The sequence below is a fragment of the Falco punctatus genome, assembly GCF_963210335.1.
Source record: "Falco punctatus genome assembly, chromosome: 2".
NCBI lineage: Eukaryota > Metazoa > Chordata > Aves > Falconiformes > Falconidae > Falco > Falco punctatus.
The window spans coordinates 12,852,966-12,867,657 of NC_137581.1; the positions used below are offsets into that span (position 1 = coordinate 12,852,966).

Consider the following 14,692-nt stretch of genomic DNA (forward strand, 5'->3'; position numbering starts at 1 on the left):
AATATACACTGTTTTAAGAGCAGGGCTTTGAAACTCGAGGATTCCCCACTTCTAGATAATTGCCTTGGCCAGAAAGATACGGAATCTTACTCCCTGTTTCAATTGATAAAAATTATCAATGTCACTTCCAATCTCAGAATCACCTTACATGTACACAATGTATGCAACAGAAGAACAACCTTATGGTTAACAGCCTAAGACTGAAATTCAGATACTTTTAAACACGACTGCCGATGTTAATCAGCATATAAAAAGCCTGCTGAAGGCTTTAGTAAATGTCACTAAATTTCAGTTAAACCTTAAGGGGTTTTTTTTCCTTCTCTACAAGAAAATATTTCTATGATTTATAAACCTGTTGTAGAAAACCAAAAGATTTTCTTGAGAAAAATTAATCTGAAGCTCTAATTTGGCAAAATTTGTAGGCAGCCCAGGGTGTCTAATCTTCCCAGAAATCTAAATACTAAATGCAAATATGAAATTCTTCCCTTTTTTGGCCACAGACTTTTAGCAAGTGACAGTGTGGAGGATTAACATGACATTTGAATTTCTGAATAATTTTAAAAGGACAGATTAATGTTTTGACAAGATTTTATTGTGAAACATTGGATTTAGAAAAGGTACAAAATGTCAACGGTCAGATGTGTGCCAGTACAGTATTTCAATAATCTATACATGTGGACAGCTGAATAGCTTTCACTGCAGAACACTTATTTAGACATACTATCTAAAAGGGGGCTGCAATATTCACAGGCTTAAAATACATAAATAACTCGAGCCAAAACGGCCATTTACTGGTCAATGCTAATCAACATCTGGAAACAGGCTAAAACGCACAATACAGTACAACAATCTCCTTGCAGATCCACATTTAAAGAACATCAGTTTATTATGTCAATAATTTATAGCTCCAGGACATTATTTTCAGGACTGGGATTCAGTTGGCTAGTTTATAACTTTCAAAAAATTCATGTTAAAAATGAGAATATGGAAGAAAACCCACAGGTCTTTAATTAGAACTAAACACTTTGAAGCCCCTAAAATTTTTTCAGACTGTGATTTATAAAGTCAATTACATCTATAATATAGAAATTCAGGTTGCTGCTTTAAAACGGAACACCTTACTGCAGCTTGAACAGGTATCACTAAATAATCTTAATTCAAACATTTCAATTTGCTATGCATTTCTGTATTTTAAAATGAATTTCAACAAACATGGGTCACCATTCAATTTAGAAAAAAAAATTATCAAAATACTAACTCTGAATTAATGAAAGTCATAAATTGGTATACTAAAAAACCCCAACCAACCAACATCCCCAAAGGATAGCAGCACTCTCTACCCTAGTTTAGCAAGTTAAAAGAAGAGCATTTATAAACATACAAAGTTGATTTTAGGGTATAAAAATACACATATACCATACGAAACAAGACAGTTTGATTTTTTTAAATTATTCAGTTGTCTGTCACTGCTGGAACTTGTTTGAACTACTGAAAAGGTGTTCATTGCTCAGTACGTGAGTGGACAGCCAAGGAACTTTAGATTTTTGTTCTTTAATTAAAAGGTGTGTAGCTTATTCTACACAATTAAGCTTACTGAAATATAAGCAGTTACCCTGTTACCAATCAGTACCCAGAGCTGAACTAAACCTGTACTTAGGTAAGTCTACTTCACTTTATGCCGATTCGTAACTCACCTTCCTGAACAGAGACCTAGGGGTATACTAAATTATGTTTTAATAGAAATTTCTGAATATGACTAATGTCCATTAGGAGCAGAGCTAAACTTAAACTGATGTAATTTAGAATCAAAATCTACTCAAAACATTAAAACAACCCACCCTTTGACACCACATCCACTCCATTAATTTCAAGACCATTAGTTTTGGCTGCTCTTTTCTCATTGTGTATCTTTACTGGGGGATAAAGAAATTGCAATTCATTAAGAAGAATCACCATAAGTTACTACTAAATACATTAAATCAGTCAATGGGGAATAATTTTTTTTTAAAACTTTGAGTGTATATCACTAATTAAGGATGAAACATTGGGAGTACAATGTCTCCTATGGAATTAAAATTAGTGTTGTGCCAAATGGGAAAAATATATAAACAAACCACTAAACTCCAGTGTGGCAAAAAACATTTCATTTTTTGTTCAGGAAGTGTTTGGCATGAGCAGCACTAACAAAATTCTACACCTCACAGACACAAGCTACAAAGGTTACCTAAAGCCAGTACTCACTGTCCATCAATTAGCTAGCTCTTAATGCTGCTTCAAGCACTGCACTAGCCACTTCGATCTTTGTTTCAGATTCTTCTGTACACACATTTATATTTACATAAAACATTTATTAAACATGATTTTAAAACATAAAAACCTTATGTACAAAATACCAACATTCCTATAAATAAACAGTTGGAGAAAGGCACTTGCAAGAAAAATCTACAGTAAATCTTACAAAAACCACACTGCCTCTGTTACTGTACAATAGATAATCTTTCGGTAAATCCCTATCACAAGAATGTAAAACACTAATTACTTGTTATAACTAAGAATATAACCATTACAGTTGTATTTACACATACATATATGCCTTTTTTTTTTTGTTTCACTTGAGAGCACCATGATTTCCATTCTAAATTTATATTTTGATACAAAGTAAATGAACAGTTGCCAGAAAAACAGTGTTCAGTGTCACTGCAGATTCATAATCTTTTGGCTGACATCAGTGTAGGTTAAAAGACTCAGTTGCTGCTTTGTAAAAAGTACACCTAGTTTTTTTATTGCATGTTGTCCTTTTAGAGAGAGCACTGCTATGTTCTCTATGCAATTGTTAATACTATTGCTGGCAAAAGGTTTCCAATATCAAAAAAATAAAAACATTCTTCAAGCCAGTTGAAGTATTTCATCTGAACAGTAACTAAAAAAGCTGCATATTAATTATAAAAACGTGTAGGAAACATGCCAACTAATCTGGTGTGCAAAAATATTTTTTCCACTACACAGGATTAAGGGCTTCACAGAATTACTCAAATTTACATTGAGTAGCAAACCCCACGAATAACCAGTTCCTCAAGGAGATGTTAGTATACTCCCACTTTTATCAAACTTTTTACCCTTTGACAATGCTGCAACCTGTTTGAGCAGTTCTCTGTTTTTGGCCTGAAATACAGATAAAAAAAAATAATTATGAATTACGGAAACATCTTAGATAGTAGTGTCGTACACTAATTTCCCATTGCATTTATGAATGATCATTTTCAAAAGATTTGTATACGCTTTCTGATATGCATATTCCATCTTTAACAGAAAAGGTAACCACATTTCCTGTACTGCAAAATTTAGTATCTGAGGTATTGCACTGAGTACCTGTTCAGTTTGTGATTTATGAGGCAGCTTATTCAGGCTTTCCTTCTGATAAAGTATGCTTTAACAAGAGACATTTAACTGTCAACTGCGTTAACGCTGAGCCCTTAAATCAGATCAACAGCATACTGACAACTGATTTAGGCATCAGAGAACAGACACAAAAAATAACATAACCTCTGAGAAAGCATGTGAGGCAAACCTCTATCTCTTGAAGGTAGAAAGCCATTCTTACAGTGAGTTTAACTCATACGGAGATTGTCTGTTGACTGCAGAACCGCTGTACAATGCATTCAAAATTAAACATGGTAATGACCATTCAAGAACTTGGTACTATTTCATTGCCGTGAGTGAACAGCCAGAATACATAACTCCATCTGAAGTATTTCTCAAGTACTGATAAGCAAGTACTCACCTGCAACTGTTCCACAGTTTCCTTGTGAGCTTTCTCCATACTGTTCATCTTTGTCCTCAAGTTAGACTCCTGGTACTGGAAGTCTGCCTTCAGTTCTGTCAACTGAAAACACAAATTCTATGAAGATTCCTTGGACTGCTACAGTATACATCTTCTAATCAACCTGTGAAATCTTTATGGAAGCACTAGGAATCTCAGGAAACACTATATTAATTTCCCATTTAATACTGACAGCTCAGCACTTGAGAAGTAGCTTGAAATGCAAGTATGCTTACTTTATATGAAGAAAAGAATGGTACTTCCGTAACTGTATTGTTTGCTCAGGACTTGGTATAAAGAAGGTTAACCCTCAACACAAAAAATAATTCAAACACAAGACTAATGATTTATAATCTTAGCTGTTTTTTCAACTGAGAGTCACTTATCACAATCTTCAGTTAAGTTTCTTCAGTTATACGGTATGGTAACACATGGAAAATCTTTCAAAGACAACAGAAAGGAGTCTTTTGTGTACTTTCATGCTACAATTTGTCCTAAACAGAAGTATACATTCCAGAGTCTCACTGCTTCTCAATCCACAACAATACTGAATTAAACTGTGTTATTAGAAATGTGTCATTAAAATAACTTATGATTTAATTCTGAGCATATGGTGTAGTACCGCCGGCACTGGGTCTCCCCTGAGACAGGCTCAAATCCAGACAACATACACTAAGGCAGGTGTTTCTAAACTGTGATGTACGCTTCTATCCAAGCAGCTGAAAGCTTCTTCTGGAAGCATGTACAGCTGGGTGAACTACTAACAGTTTGCTGTATGTGGACCCAGAAGTTTTAGGAACCACTTATTTAAAAAGTTTAGTTCCTCAAAGCATCTCAAGATTCACCTGGCTATTTTGAACCTCTCCAGTTCAAAATTTGGAATTTTCAGGAAATGAAGACTCTTTGCTAGCAAAGAAGCCCGCTATAACAAACCAGAGCCTACATTCTGAAAACGACTACGAAGACAGCTATTGCCAACCTTAGTATGTGTCAAATCACAGGTAGTGAAACAAAACATTCAAAAGAACTGGCAATCAGATCATCCTAAATAAAGTGCAGGCATCTTGACACAAAGATATTACACACCTCACTGTACACAGTCTGCTGCTCAAGGTGTGTACTTAAGAGTTGTTGTAAATTCCAGGGTACCCAGCATAAAACCACATACCACAAACTAAATATTAAACAAACCTAGCGGTAGTATTGCACCATAGTAGAGTATGCAACTAGATGAGCAAACACACTACCTGTGAACATTCAGCAAGTTACAGTCCCTTCCTAGTGATTAAGCCTCAGGGCCCCACAGTAATGTCTTGGTGTCTCATTAATATTTTGTCCAGAAAGCAAACCAAGGCTAGTACTGCAAACAGTAAGCACTGGTAATGACATGTCTGAGGTCTCGCCTCCTTAACAAAAAATAATTAATGAGGATTGTCTGTAAAGCTGGTGTACTGAGTTGTTTTTGTTGCCATACGTTACACATTGCAGAGGTTTTCTTTCGGAGCGCTCCAAATTGTTCAGACACTGTCCCTAGACAAATCCTGGAATAAGATCTTAACAGGACTCTCCCACAGGTCTGGCTCAGGCTTTTATCCCAGTAAATGTCTTTACTACCTCACAGTCAAAAAAAAGACCCTGCAGTGCATTAACCTGTTGTAAATTTTTCAGCTATACAAACACTGTAGGATGCGTTCAGCTTTTCTCCCCTACCCCACAGCAGCTGAAGAAAGTAAGCAACGTTCTGAAAGCGAGTAATTTGTGCCTGAAGGAGTCCTTAAGTTCAAAGAACTCTGAGGTCAAACAGTTTTAGCAGTGGGGATATAAAAAAAATTATTAGACATTCTCCCTATGGCAACAGCACAAAACAAGTTACTGCAGTGGTTACACAGAAGCAGGTGACATTTCCTTATCTAACCATTCTGTTAGTTTTGGCCAGTAGATAAAACAGAAAAACAGGTAAGTGAATTTCCTACTGATTCGTGACTAGTTTTATGAGAGAGAGATCAGGGCCTTAACGTCTGTCCTTTGAAGAAAATATGTAAGAGAATCCCTGACAAACTTCAGCTCTTTCACATTAACTGCTTAAAGGCTTGAAATAGCAAGTACTTCCAACACTAGGTATATTATAACAGTGATATAAACAAAAAAATGTTCAATATCCTTTATACAACACAAGTGTAGAAATTAAGATACTAAACCATGGTTTAAAAGGGGAAGCATTTTCCTTTCAGGGTCAATGAACCTTTCTTAACCATCAATATTTTGATAGGCCGCCATACATCTATAATCAAAATTTTACTTGAAAATACAGTAAATTTATTTTTAATACAACTCCATAACCTATTCAATTCTGAACAGAATATTCAATTCTAGAGCCACCATTACAGTGTCTTAAAAGCATCTAGTTAATCAGATGGCAGACAAACAAGCTCTAATAAAGGCAGAGCACAGTATGCATTTGTGTTTATTTCTCTTTTCTTGTCGGTCATCAGGTTGTTTGAAGGGTGTATGTCTTCTATGAGTTTCATTGCAGCCATCTGAGCCTATTTCACTTAACTTTTGTTGACTGCCAGGCACCTAATCCCAGCTTTTCTTCTAGTCTCTGACCATCCACAAAGATGTGACAACTTATACTACACACGCTACCAATCTTTTAAAATCCAAACACTTAATTTTCATACATTGTGTATGTAAATTTGGACATAAATTCATTAATTATGGCTACAGTTGCTTTAATTTAAAACTAAACAAAAACTATGCTAAACTCTGAATGGTTACTGCTCTTAATCCTCCTCTTACTGTGTGTGCCCATCAGTCTATGTAGGTATCCAGGATCCTTGCCGTCACTCAGTTTAGAATATGTAACTCGTAGAAGGCACTGTCTGGCATTTTATCCATCACCTGTGGCATGCAGCCTGAGTAACAGTGAACCAGATGACTAGCTTCTAGGTGGCTCAAGTGAGGTAAGATGAATTCCTCTTTGACTTCGAGCCAAAATATATTCATGATACAAAAGTCCCAAACTTGTCCTTTAAATGGTAAGATCTGATTAGTCACTAGAAAATAAAAACTAGGTACAATTTTTTTATCTCACCATTTTGACATTGTTAGCAGTCCACTAAATAGAAAACAAAATGGTGAAGTTCTTATTAAGCAGGTGCAACTTTTACCTTTTTATCTTTTTCTAAAATAGTCTGATCTCTTTGCTGCAGAAGACGTTTAAGTGACATTACTTCTTCTTTCAGTTGACTTATAAGGACAAAGTTGTCAGTTCCTCCACTGTCTGCTGACTGATTTATAGAGCTACTAAAAATAAAAAACAATAGTTACTTATTACATCAATAGAAAAACAGTATTTTTAAAAAAATTTCAATTGGATAATAATTCCACAAACATCCTTAAGGACTAATGCAAAAAAAGTATGTACCTGACAGAAATAGATGCAACTGGCAAATTACCTTACTAATGGCAGACATTACATACACCTGCAGAAATATAATGAAGTATTAGCTTTGAGGGGGACAAATACCTTTTGACTGAAACAGCCACTTTTATTCCAACTGTTTGGCCAGAGACAAAATAAAGATTCAGTCTTGCACATTAAGGTCCAAAGACTTCTCTACTTACTAGGTCAGCTTTAAGCAGCAGCTTAAACCCTGCATCTAACTGACAAAATGCCAATGTCAGAGAATACTGTTTTGTTGATAACTCTTACCTCATACATAAGCTTTATTTAATTTTGCCCCAGACAGCTTAAAAGCAGGAAAACACTGCCAGTTTTCTGCTAATAAAGTCATTTAGTTGACTGACAGCACTCAGATGCCACCCAATAATCTCTCTGTCTGGACAATAGTTTCACCTCCCTCATTCTTCAGACAAAAAAAAAAAAAAAAAAAAAAAAAAAAAAAAAAAAAAAAAAAAGAAGCAATTGGCCACAAATCAGTGCTCTACTTGGTTGAAATGGCTCAGCTTTACAAAAATATAACTTTACCTATCTCCATTTGATGGCTTGGATTCCAGTTTGGGTTTTTTCTTTGGAGTTTCATTCTGAATAGCTGCAGAGGATTTATGGCTGAAATCAAACAAAATGTAAACCTAAAGCCTCATACTATATAACTCTCTAATATCACCATTTGGTACATGTAAAATAACTAACTCATGCTCCTATCTGGAATGCCAGAGACTAGCCAGAAATGCAAGAAAAAAAGTCCTTTAAGTGAAAACTGCAAGATGAATTAAAAGGAAATTAATAAATAATATCATATTTACCTCTGTTTCCATAGTCCCTGATCTTGTTCTGGACTCAGATTGCTGATTCTGAAATATGTGAAATGTACTTGGTAACTGACCAAACATGCCATTATTTCTAAGTTTATGTGAATGGTATCTGTCTTTGAGAAAAATGCACACCCCCTCCCTGTTTTGTTTTGGGTTTGTTTGGTTTTTTTTAATGAAGACAGTTAACAATAAAGTATTTTCAGCTGGACAGTTGTATTATCAGTCATATTCGTGACCACTCCTTACTATGTCAGGATGCTATAGAAATATTTCTCGCCTAGATGTTTACACTATTCTAAGACACGAGGGGTAGACTTCCAGACTGATGGCTAAATTCTTTTTTGCTGGTACCTCCCAATTCTTGTGAACTTTATATTGCTAATCTTGTACTCAGCAAGCTGGTGTACAGCAGCATTCCTGGGATTCCCATACTGCCATATGAACATTGCCTGAAGCGGTGCTTATGTGGTAGCGTAAGAGCAAAGTTAAGTTTTGGATCCCTGAAAATAGCTTCTTCTCAATTATTTGTTTTCAGTAATTTCAAAAGCAACTAACACCGTCGATATAGAAATGGTAGAACATGGAAGACTGCAGTGAATGAAATAATTCAAAGAATCCGTACTTCTACCTTGTTGTTTCTATTGTCTCATCTCAACAATAACTGAAAAGGACAGGGAAAGAGTCGTATTTATTGGGGACCCCTAGCAGCCTACAGAAAAATGGTGCCAAACCAGGAACATTGCGATCTGTATAGAGATGTACTTTCTTTTATAACTCTTCATTATATTAGAAGCTCCGTTCTGTCGTAGAGAGCTAACTTTTTTTTTAATCCTTACTGTATCTCTGCCATGTGCATTAAATTAGATTTAGCTTGTTGTAACTCAATTTTCAGCAGAGATTTAGAACAGAAAAAGTACAAGAACTCTCTGCATGACCAGAATAATTTTCTTCAAATTCCTCAAAACCCAAATCATATTTTTCTCTTTTTTTAAGTGAAAGTATGTGTATTTCTCTTCTCATTCCCAGCATCATTCCAGCTTCTTTTGCTTCTATCTTTAAGTCACACTTAGGCAAGTTTCAGTCAAAATGGAAAATTATATGCCCTAGAGGAGTGAAGCTTAGAATTTAAGTGTTTGTGTGTCTGGGGTCAGGGCTATTACCATTGCAGCAGTAGTATTTACTATCCATCAGAAAAATAAAATAAGTAGTTCTGAAGTTATGCTGCCATAGGCCTACCGATTAAAATAAGAATCATTATATAATTATAGTTATAAATTATAAAATACTATTATAAAAACCAAATAATTTATGGTATTTACGACTAAATAAACTGGGTAAGTCTGTTAAGGTTGGTACGCCCTGCATATACAAATGCCAGGGCCAGAGACAGCATGCTGAGAAAAGTTGCAGAAGATGGGACAAAACTGTGTGGAATATCAGTGCCAGTAATTGAACCGACAGTGTTATTTTCCTGTGGCTGTATCACAGCCACTCAGAAACTGCCTGAACTCAGAAACAAGATCTGATTATAAACCTAGCAAAGAGATGCGAAGTGGTCCTAGACTGAGGGTGATCCCACACCGTTGCTTCTGCTTCTCCGTTTAACTGCAGGTATGTGCGCAGAAACAGGTCAGGATGAAGTTAAAGCGAGCAAAGTAGCTGTCCTGTGCTCACTGCTAATACACCACCTTTTAACCCATGGTAAATGCATGTAAAGGAGTAGTTATCACACAGCAGTTACTACTTAGAAAGCCAAATTCAAGTTTATCCTTAAGTAACTTGTTTCTGTAGCCATTCCATGGGTTTCTTTTCTAGACTTGCTATCAATTTTAAAATCAACTAGTGTGAAGATCATCAAGAATTTCTGCTTTATGCTGACCTCCCTTCACCCAAACTGTAAGAATACAGGGATTTGACAGAACATGGAAGAACAACATTCTGCTGCTGCTTTTGATGCCATGTTTTAAACAGCATTTCGTATTTCCTTTGATTTGATCTCAGTACTAACAGAACACATAGGAGGAAGAGTGACCAACAAACACTTGAGTTTTTTAAATACTTACTTATGATGACTGCTGCTGTGACGATGATGATGGTGGTGATGGTGTTTTGAATGATGCTGGTCTTTCTCAGTAAGAGATGAGGATGAGGAGTTAGAATGTGAAGATCCTAGGCTCTTCCTCTGTTCTTTTGTCTTCTGTAGCACTCTCTTGTAGGACAATGTGCAGAGCCAACACAACAACTTTCCATCAACCTTTTGGGAAATAATTCATAGCAGAGTTTTTTTCCAAGTATACTTGCACTAGAAAGATGTACTTCAGTATTTGCAAGAAAATTTTGTTTCACTTCATCTGTTACCTTTGGGAAAAATCCAGACATCTCTTTGGTACAAAACAGCACTAGCATATCTCCAACATATGCACATTATCTTTTAGCAAAGTGAATCTTGTTCCATTTCTTTTTGTTGTTTAAAAGTTATGGTAGAAAGCAGTCTTAGCAAATGTTGGACTCTCTCTGTATGACAGAAGTAATAGTAACTTTTTAAAGGGACAAATCATTTTAAACTTAGACACCATGTTCTCTCTCTCTCAACCCATCGTATTCCAGACAGAATCAAGATGTCCACTGTTACTTGTACCAAGTAAATTCTTCCGTAAAAACAGTATTATTCTTGGATTCAGGCAAAAGGCTTTTGAGGTGTCCTGGTTTCAGCTGGGACAGTGTTAATTTTCTTCTTAGTAGTTAGCACAGTGCTGTGTTTTGGATTTGGTGTGAGAGCAATGTTGATAGTAAATTGATGGTTTCAGTTGTTGCCGAGTGATGTTTATATTAAACCAAGGACTTTTCGGTTCCTTGGGCCCTGCCAGTCAGAGGGCTGCAGGGGCACAGAAAACTGGGAGGTGACACAGCCAGGACAGCTGACCCAAGCCAGCCAAAGAGGAATTCCATACCATATGACATCATGCTGAGTATATAAACTGGGGGAGGAAGAAGGAAGGTGGGGACATTTGGCATTACGGCGTTTGTCTTCCCGAGTAACCGTTACGTGTGACGGAGCCCGGCTGCCCTGGGGATGGCCGAACCCCTGCCCGCCCAGGGAAGTGGGGAATGAATTCCTTGCTTTGCTTTGCTTGGGTGTGCGGCTTTTGCTTTCCCTATTAAATTGTTCTTATCTCAACCCTTGAGTTTTACATTCCTTCCCATCCCTCTGGGTGAGGGAGAGTGGGCAAGTGGCTGTGTGGTGCCTGGTTGCCGGCTGGGGTTAAACCATGACATGAGGTCATCCCCTCAGGACCTTCTGGAATGAGAAAGTGGCACCACCAAAGCTATTTAAAAAAACAGAAGGGGCTGCTCAGAGCAGTCTACCTCTCTGGTGCTGTACTTTAAGGCAAGGCAGGCAAATCAGAAGAGTGAGTGACAGATTGAAGTCATGGACATATGTAAGATCCAATGGATGGGAAAATAAAAATAAAAAATAATCAAAGCACGAGGAACTGTTCAACTCTTTAACCTCTGTTCCCCAGCTACAACTGTCATCTTAAGCTTACTTTTAAAAAGAGTGACTTAATTTAAAGTAAGGTAGCTCAGCAGCTAACATAACAATTGCAAGTTGTGAAATTTAATTCAAATACTGTAAAGAACGGCAACTTTAATATTACTGAACTTCAGATACATTTCCTGTTAATCTTTCTCTTACGAAGGAGGAACATTGCTGTTACATTAAGCCATTATAGCTGTGAAACAAAGCCTACCTTCCTCCTTCCCTCCTCTTTTCGATCAAAAGCACACTGCTGTTTACACTGTTCGCATGTCTGTGGTGGGCCGTACTTCTTCTCAGAGTTGGTGCAACGCTGACACTTTGTGCCAATAAATGCTGCAATAATGTTACAATACTGACAAGGCTTGGGCTGAAAAACAGGTAAGTTGAACTGAAGTTAATACATGTGCTGTTTCTGTAATGAACACAGGTATTTTAAAACTCACAATGATGCTGCTAAACTACTAGCACTTCAAATAACCTATTTTACAAGAACCTTTTTCCTACCATTTCTATCTTTAGTACTGAACTTTTCCTCTAAGATGATGTTTCTTAAAAGGTCAAAAACAGTCTGGACTTTCTGTGAAATCCCAGGTACAGTCATCAAAAGGGACACATACAGCGTGATTGCTTACCTCTATGCCTACATTTTTTTTTGTCTTTTTTAAATATGATGACAATTTCTCTCAGGTTTACTACATATCTAAAGAAATGACTTCGAGAGATTTAAAAGAAGAGTAATCGAGCCATTTTTTTAGACTGGAAGTTTCTGACAATGTCCCTCTCCTTTGCACTACTCAGGGATTTGATAACCCTACGGCTCCAAGATTAGCATCCTGATTCCTGCAATTCCGCAGGAAACTTAAAAACCCACACAAACAACAACTGCAGATACCATACCATCAGGTCAGGTTATCAACTTCTATATCATACACTCAACTAGAATAATACGTTGCTGGAAAATAAAATTGCTGTCAGTTTTCACAGGTTAGAAATAGCTGATTATCTTCCATGCTGTTCTGTTTTATTGATGACCTACTGATAAAAAGCATTGTTGTCTCTCTCTTGCACTTCATTTTGCTACATTTTAAGCTTTTGAAAGTGTGTACTTTGTTCAGTTTACATTTACATTCACAAAATGCCCCGCTACATATCAACAGCTGTTATGTTTCTCAAATAAACTGAATTTCATCTAACACTATTTATGTCAAGTATATAGAAGTCATGCACTTTTCTTTCACTAGATCGTCTTGATGCCTTCTATAAACTGGTATCTGCAGGGCGCTCGGATACAATGTGTGCATTCATATAATACAAATTTTTTTCTAAACAGAACTGAAGCTGCAATTCACAATGAGAAAACGCAAAGTAACAAGAATACAGCTAATACTCATAAAATCTTTTCTACTTAATAGCTTAATATGATTAACATCTGTTTAAAATTTTTAAGACTTAAAAAATACAAAGTATGCAGTATTATTAGATTCTCACATTTACCACTCATTAAAAACACAGACAGCTAACAGTCTTTGTGCCATCAAGCATGTGTTTTTGGGAATATGTGAAGAATAACTTTACACACATAAAGCCAAATAGCATTGCTTTTGCTACAAATAGCTACGTTGCAGTTATTCTTAACTGTTAAACTACATATAGCCACAACGATTTCAACTGGAAAAAAGAAACCGTAAGCCATGAAGGAAATCAAGAGCTGCCGGTAATTTTCATCACCTTCCCGAAAGGTTTTCGGTTTTCTGCCCGAAAACAAAAGATCAGTTGCAAGAGAGCTTCTTCTGATTTAAAACATGCATGAACTTGACTTCAATATTTAGAACCAAGAGCCTACTCACCGTTCCAAACTGCTTCACGTTTTGGGCGCATTTCTTGCATATCGTATTAGTTTTGCTAAAGATAAAATTGCATAATGTTGAATTCAGCAACAAACACACCCCTCGAAATTCTTTCCTATGCAATTACTGGAAAACACACATGCAAACACACGCCGTGGTAAGCGGTTAGCGGCAAGTGGACGAATCTAAGGCTGGGCTGCGTTTAGGGCCCCGCTCGCGTCGCCTCAGCGGGCGGGCGGGTTGCAGCACTGCGGGACTGCCCTCGGCAGCGTCCCCGCCGGGGTCAGCTCCGCCGTTAGGAGCGGCCGCCGCCGGGGCAGGTCCCGGCAGGGCGAGGCGGGCCCCTCCCGTACCTCTCCTGCTGGAACTCCGACCGGCAGTAAGTGCATTTCACGATGGGGTGGGCGATCCGACACTCCTGAGGAGAGAAGAGCGGCGTTACCCCCCGCTCCGCCAAAGCCTCCAAACCGGCCCCGCCGGGCGCTACCCCAGGGGCGTCCCGCCGGACTGGCGGCCGCCCCCCGGCCCCTGGGGACGGCGCCTCCCCCCCGACGGCCCCGGCAGGCTGGGGCTGCGGGAGCCCGGCCCCGGCGCGGGGGGCCCCGTCCCGACCAGCGCTGCCCCCCCGGCCCCGCCCGCGCCTCGCCTCAGCGCCGCCGCACCTTGCACAGCTGCTGGCCCTGGGAGAGCTCCTCGAAGGGGTAGCGCTGGTTGCACTTGGTGCAGGCGTAAAGAGCCGGGGCGGCCGCCGCGGCCGCCGCCGCCATCCGCGCCGCGGCCGGCGGGGCGGACACGGGCGGGCCGAGGGAGGGGAAGAGGGAGGTGCCGGGGCGAGGGCCGGAGCGGCCGCCTGGGCTGCCGGGGAGCCGCCGCCGCCGCCCCTCCCCTTCCGCCGCCGCCGCGCCTGGGGAGCGCGCCCCGCCGCCGCCCTAGGCCCCGCGCTGAGCCCGCGCCGCCGAGCCGCGTCCCCCTTGTGTCGGCATCAGCGTCACCCCGCGCCCCCCGCCCTTCCCTCCGCCCTGGGCTCGGGCTCCGGCGGCAGCCAATCACCGCCTCGCGCCAAACCTGCCTTCAAAACTCACCGCCCAATCGCCGCCCCCTCCGCTCCCGCCGCCGCCAATCGCGCCGCGGGCGCCCTGCCCTGAGCCGGGCGGCGATTGGGTGGCCCCGCGGCCGCGGCGCTAATTGGTCCGCCCTGAGCTACTT

At 39.4% G+C, this 14,692-nt stretch overlaps 1 protein-coding gene across 8 annotated transcripts; it reads right to left on the reverse strand.

The window, feature by feature from the left end:
* Positions 1-570: 570 nt before the first annotated feature.
* On the reverse strand, positions 571-14,460 carry FAM76B (family with sequence similarity 76 member B). 8 transcript variants are annotated; one of them, XM_080377000.1, is made up of 10 exons: positions 14,149-14,460; positions 13,840-13,904; positions 13,487-13,541; positions 11,851-12,006; positions 10,162-10,352; positions 8,090-8,137; positions 7,812-7,892; positions 6,991-7,123; positions 3,782-3,883; positions 571-3,162 (listed from the first exon to the last, which is right to left on the reverse strand). In XM_080377000.1, the coding sequence occupies exons 1-10, from the start codon at positions 14,251-14,253 to the stop codon at positions 3,073-3,075; spliced, it is 1,026 nt and encodes a 341-aa protein (XP_080233126.1). In that variant the 5' UTR covers positions 14,254-14,460; the 3' UTR covers positions 571-3,072. The 8 variants fall into 8 exon arrangements, with proteins under 8 accessions (XP_080233126.1, XP_080233125.1, XP_080233128.1 ...); XM_080376999.1 differs by having other exon boundaries at positions 6,991-7,126; positions 14,149-14,459; XM_080377002.1 differs by lacking the exon at positions 8,090-8,137.
* Positions 14,461-14,692: the final 232 nt, after the last annotated feature.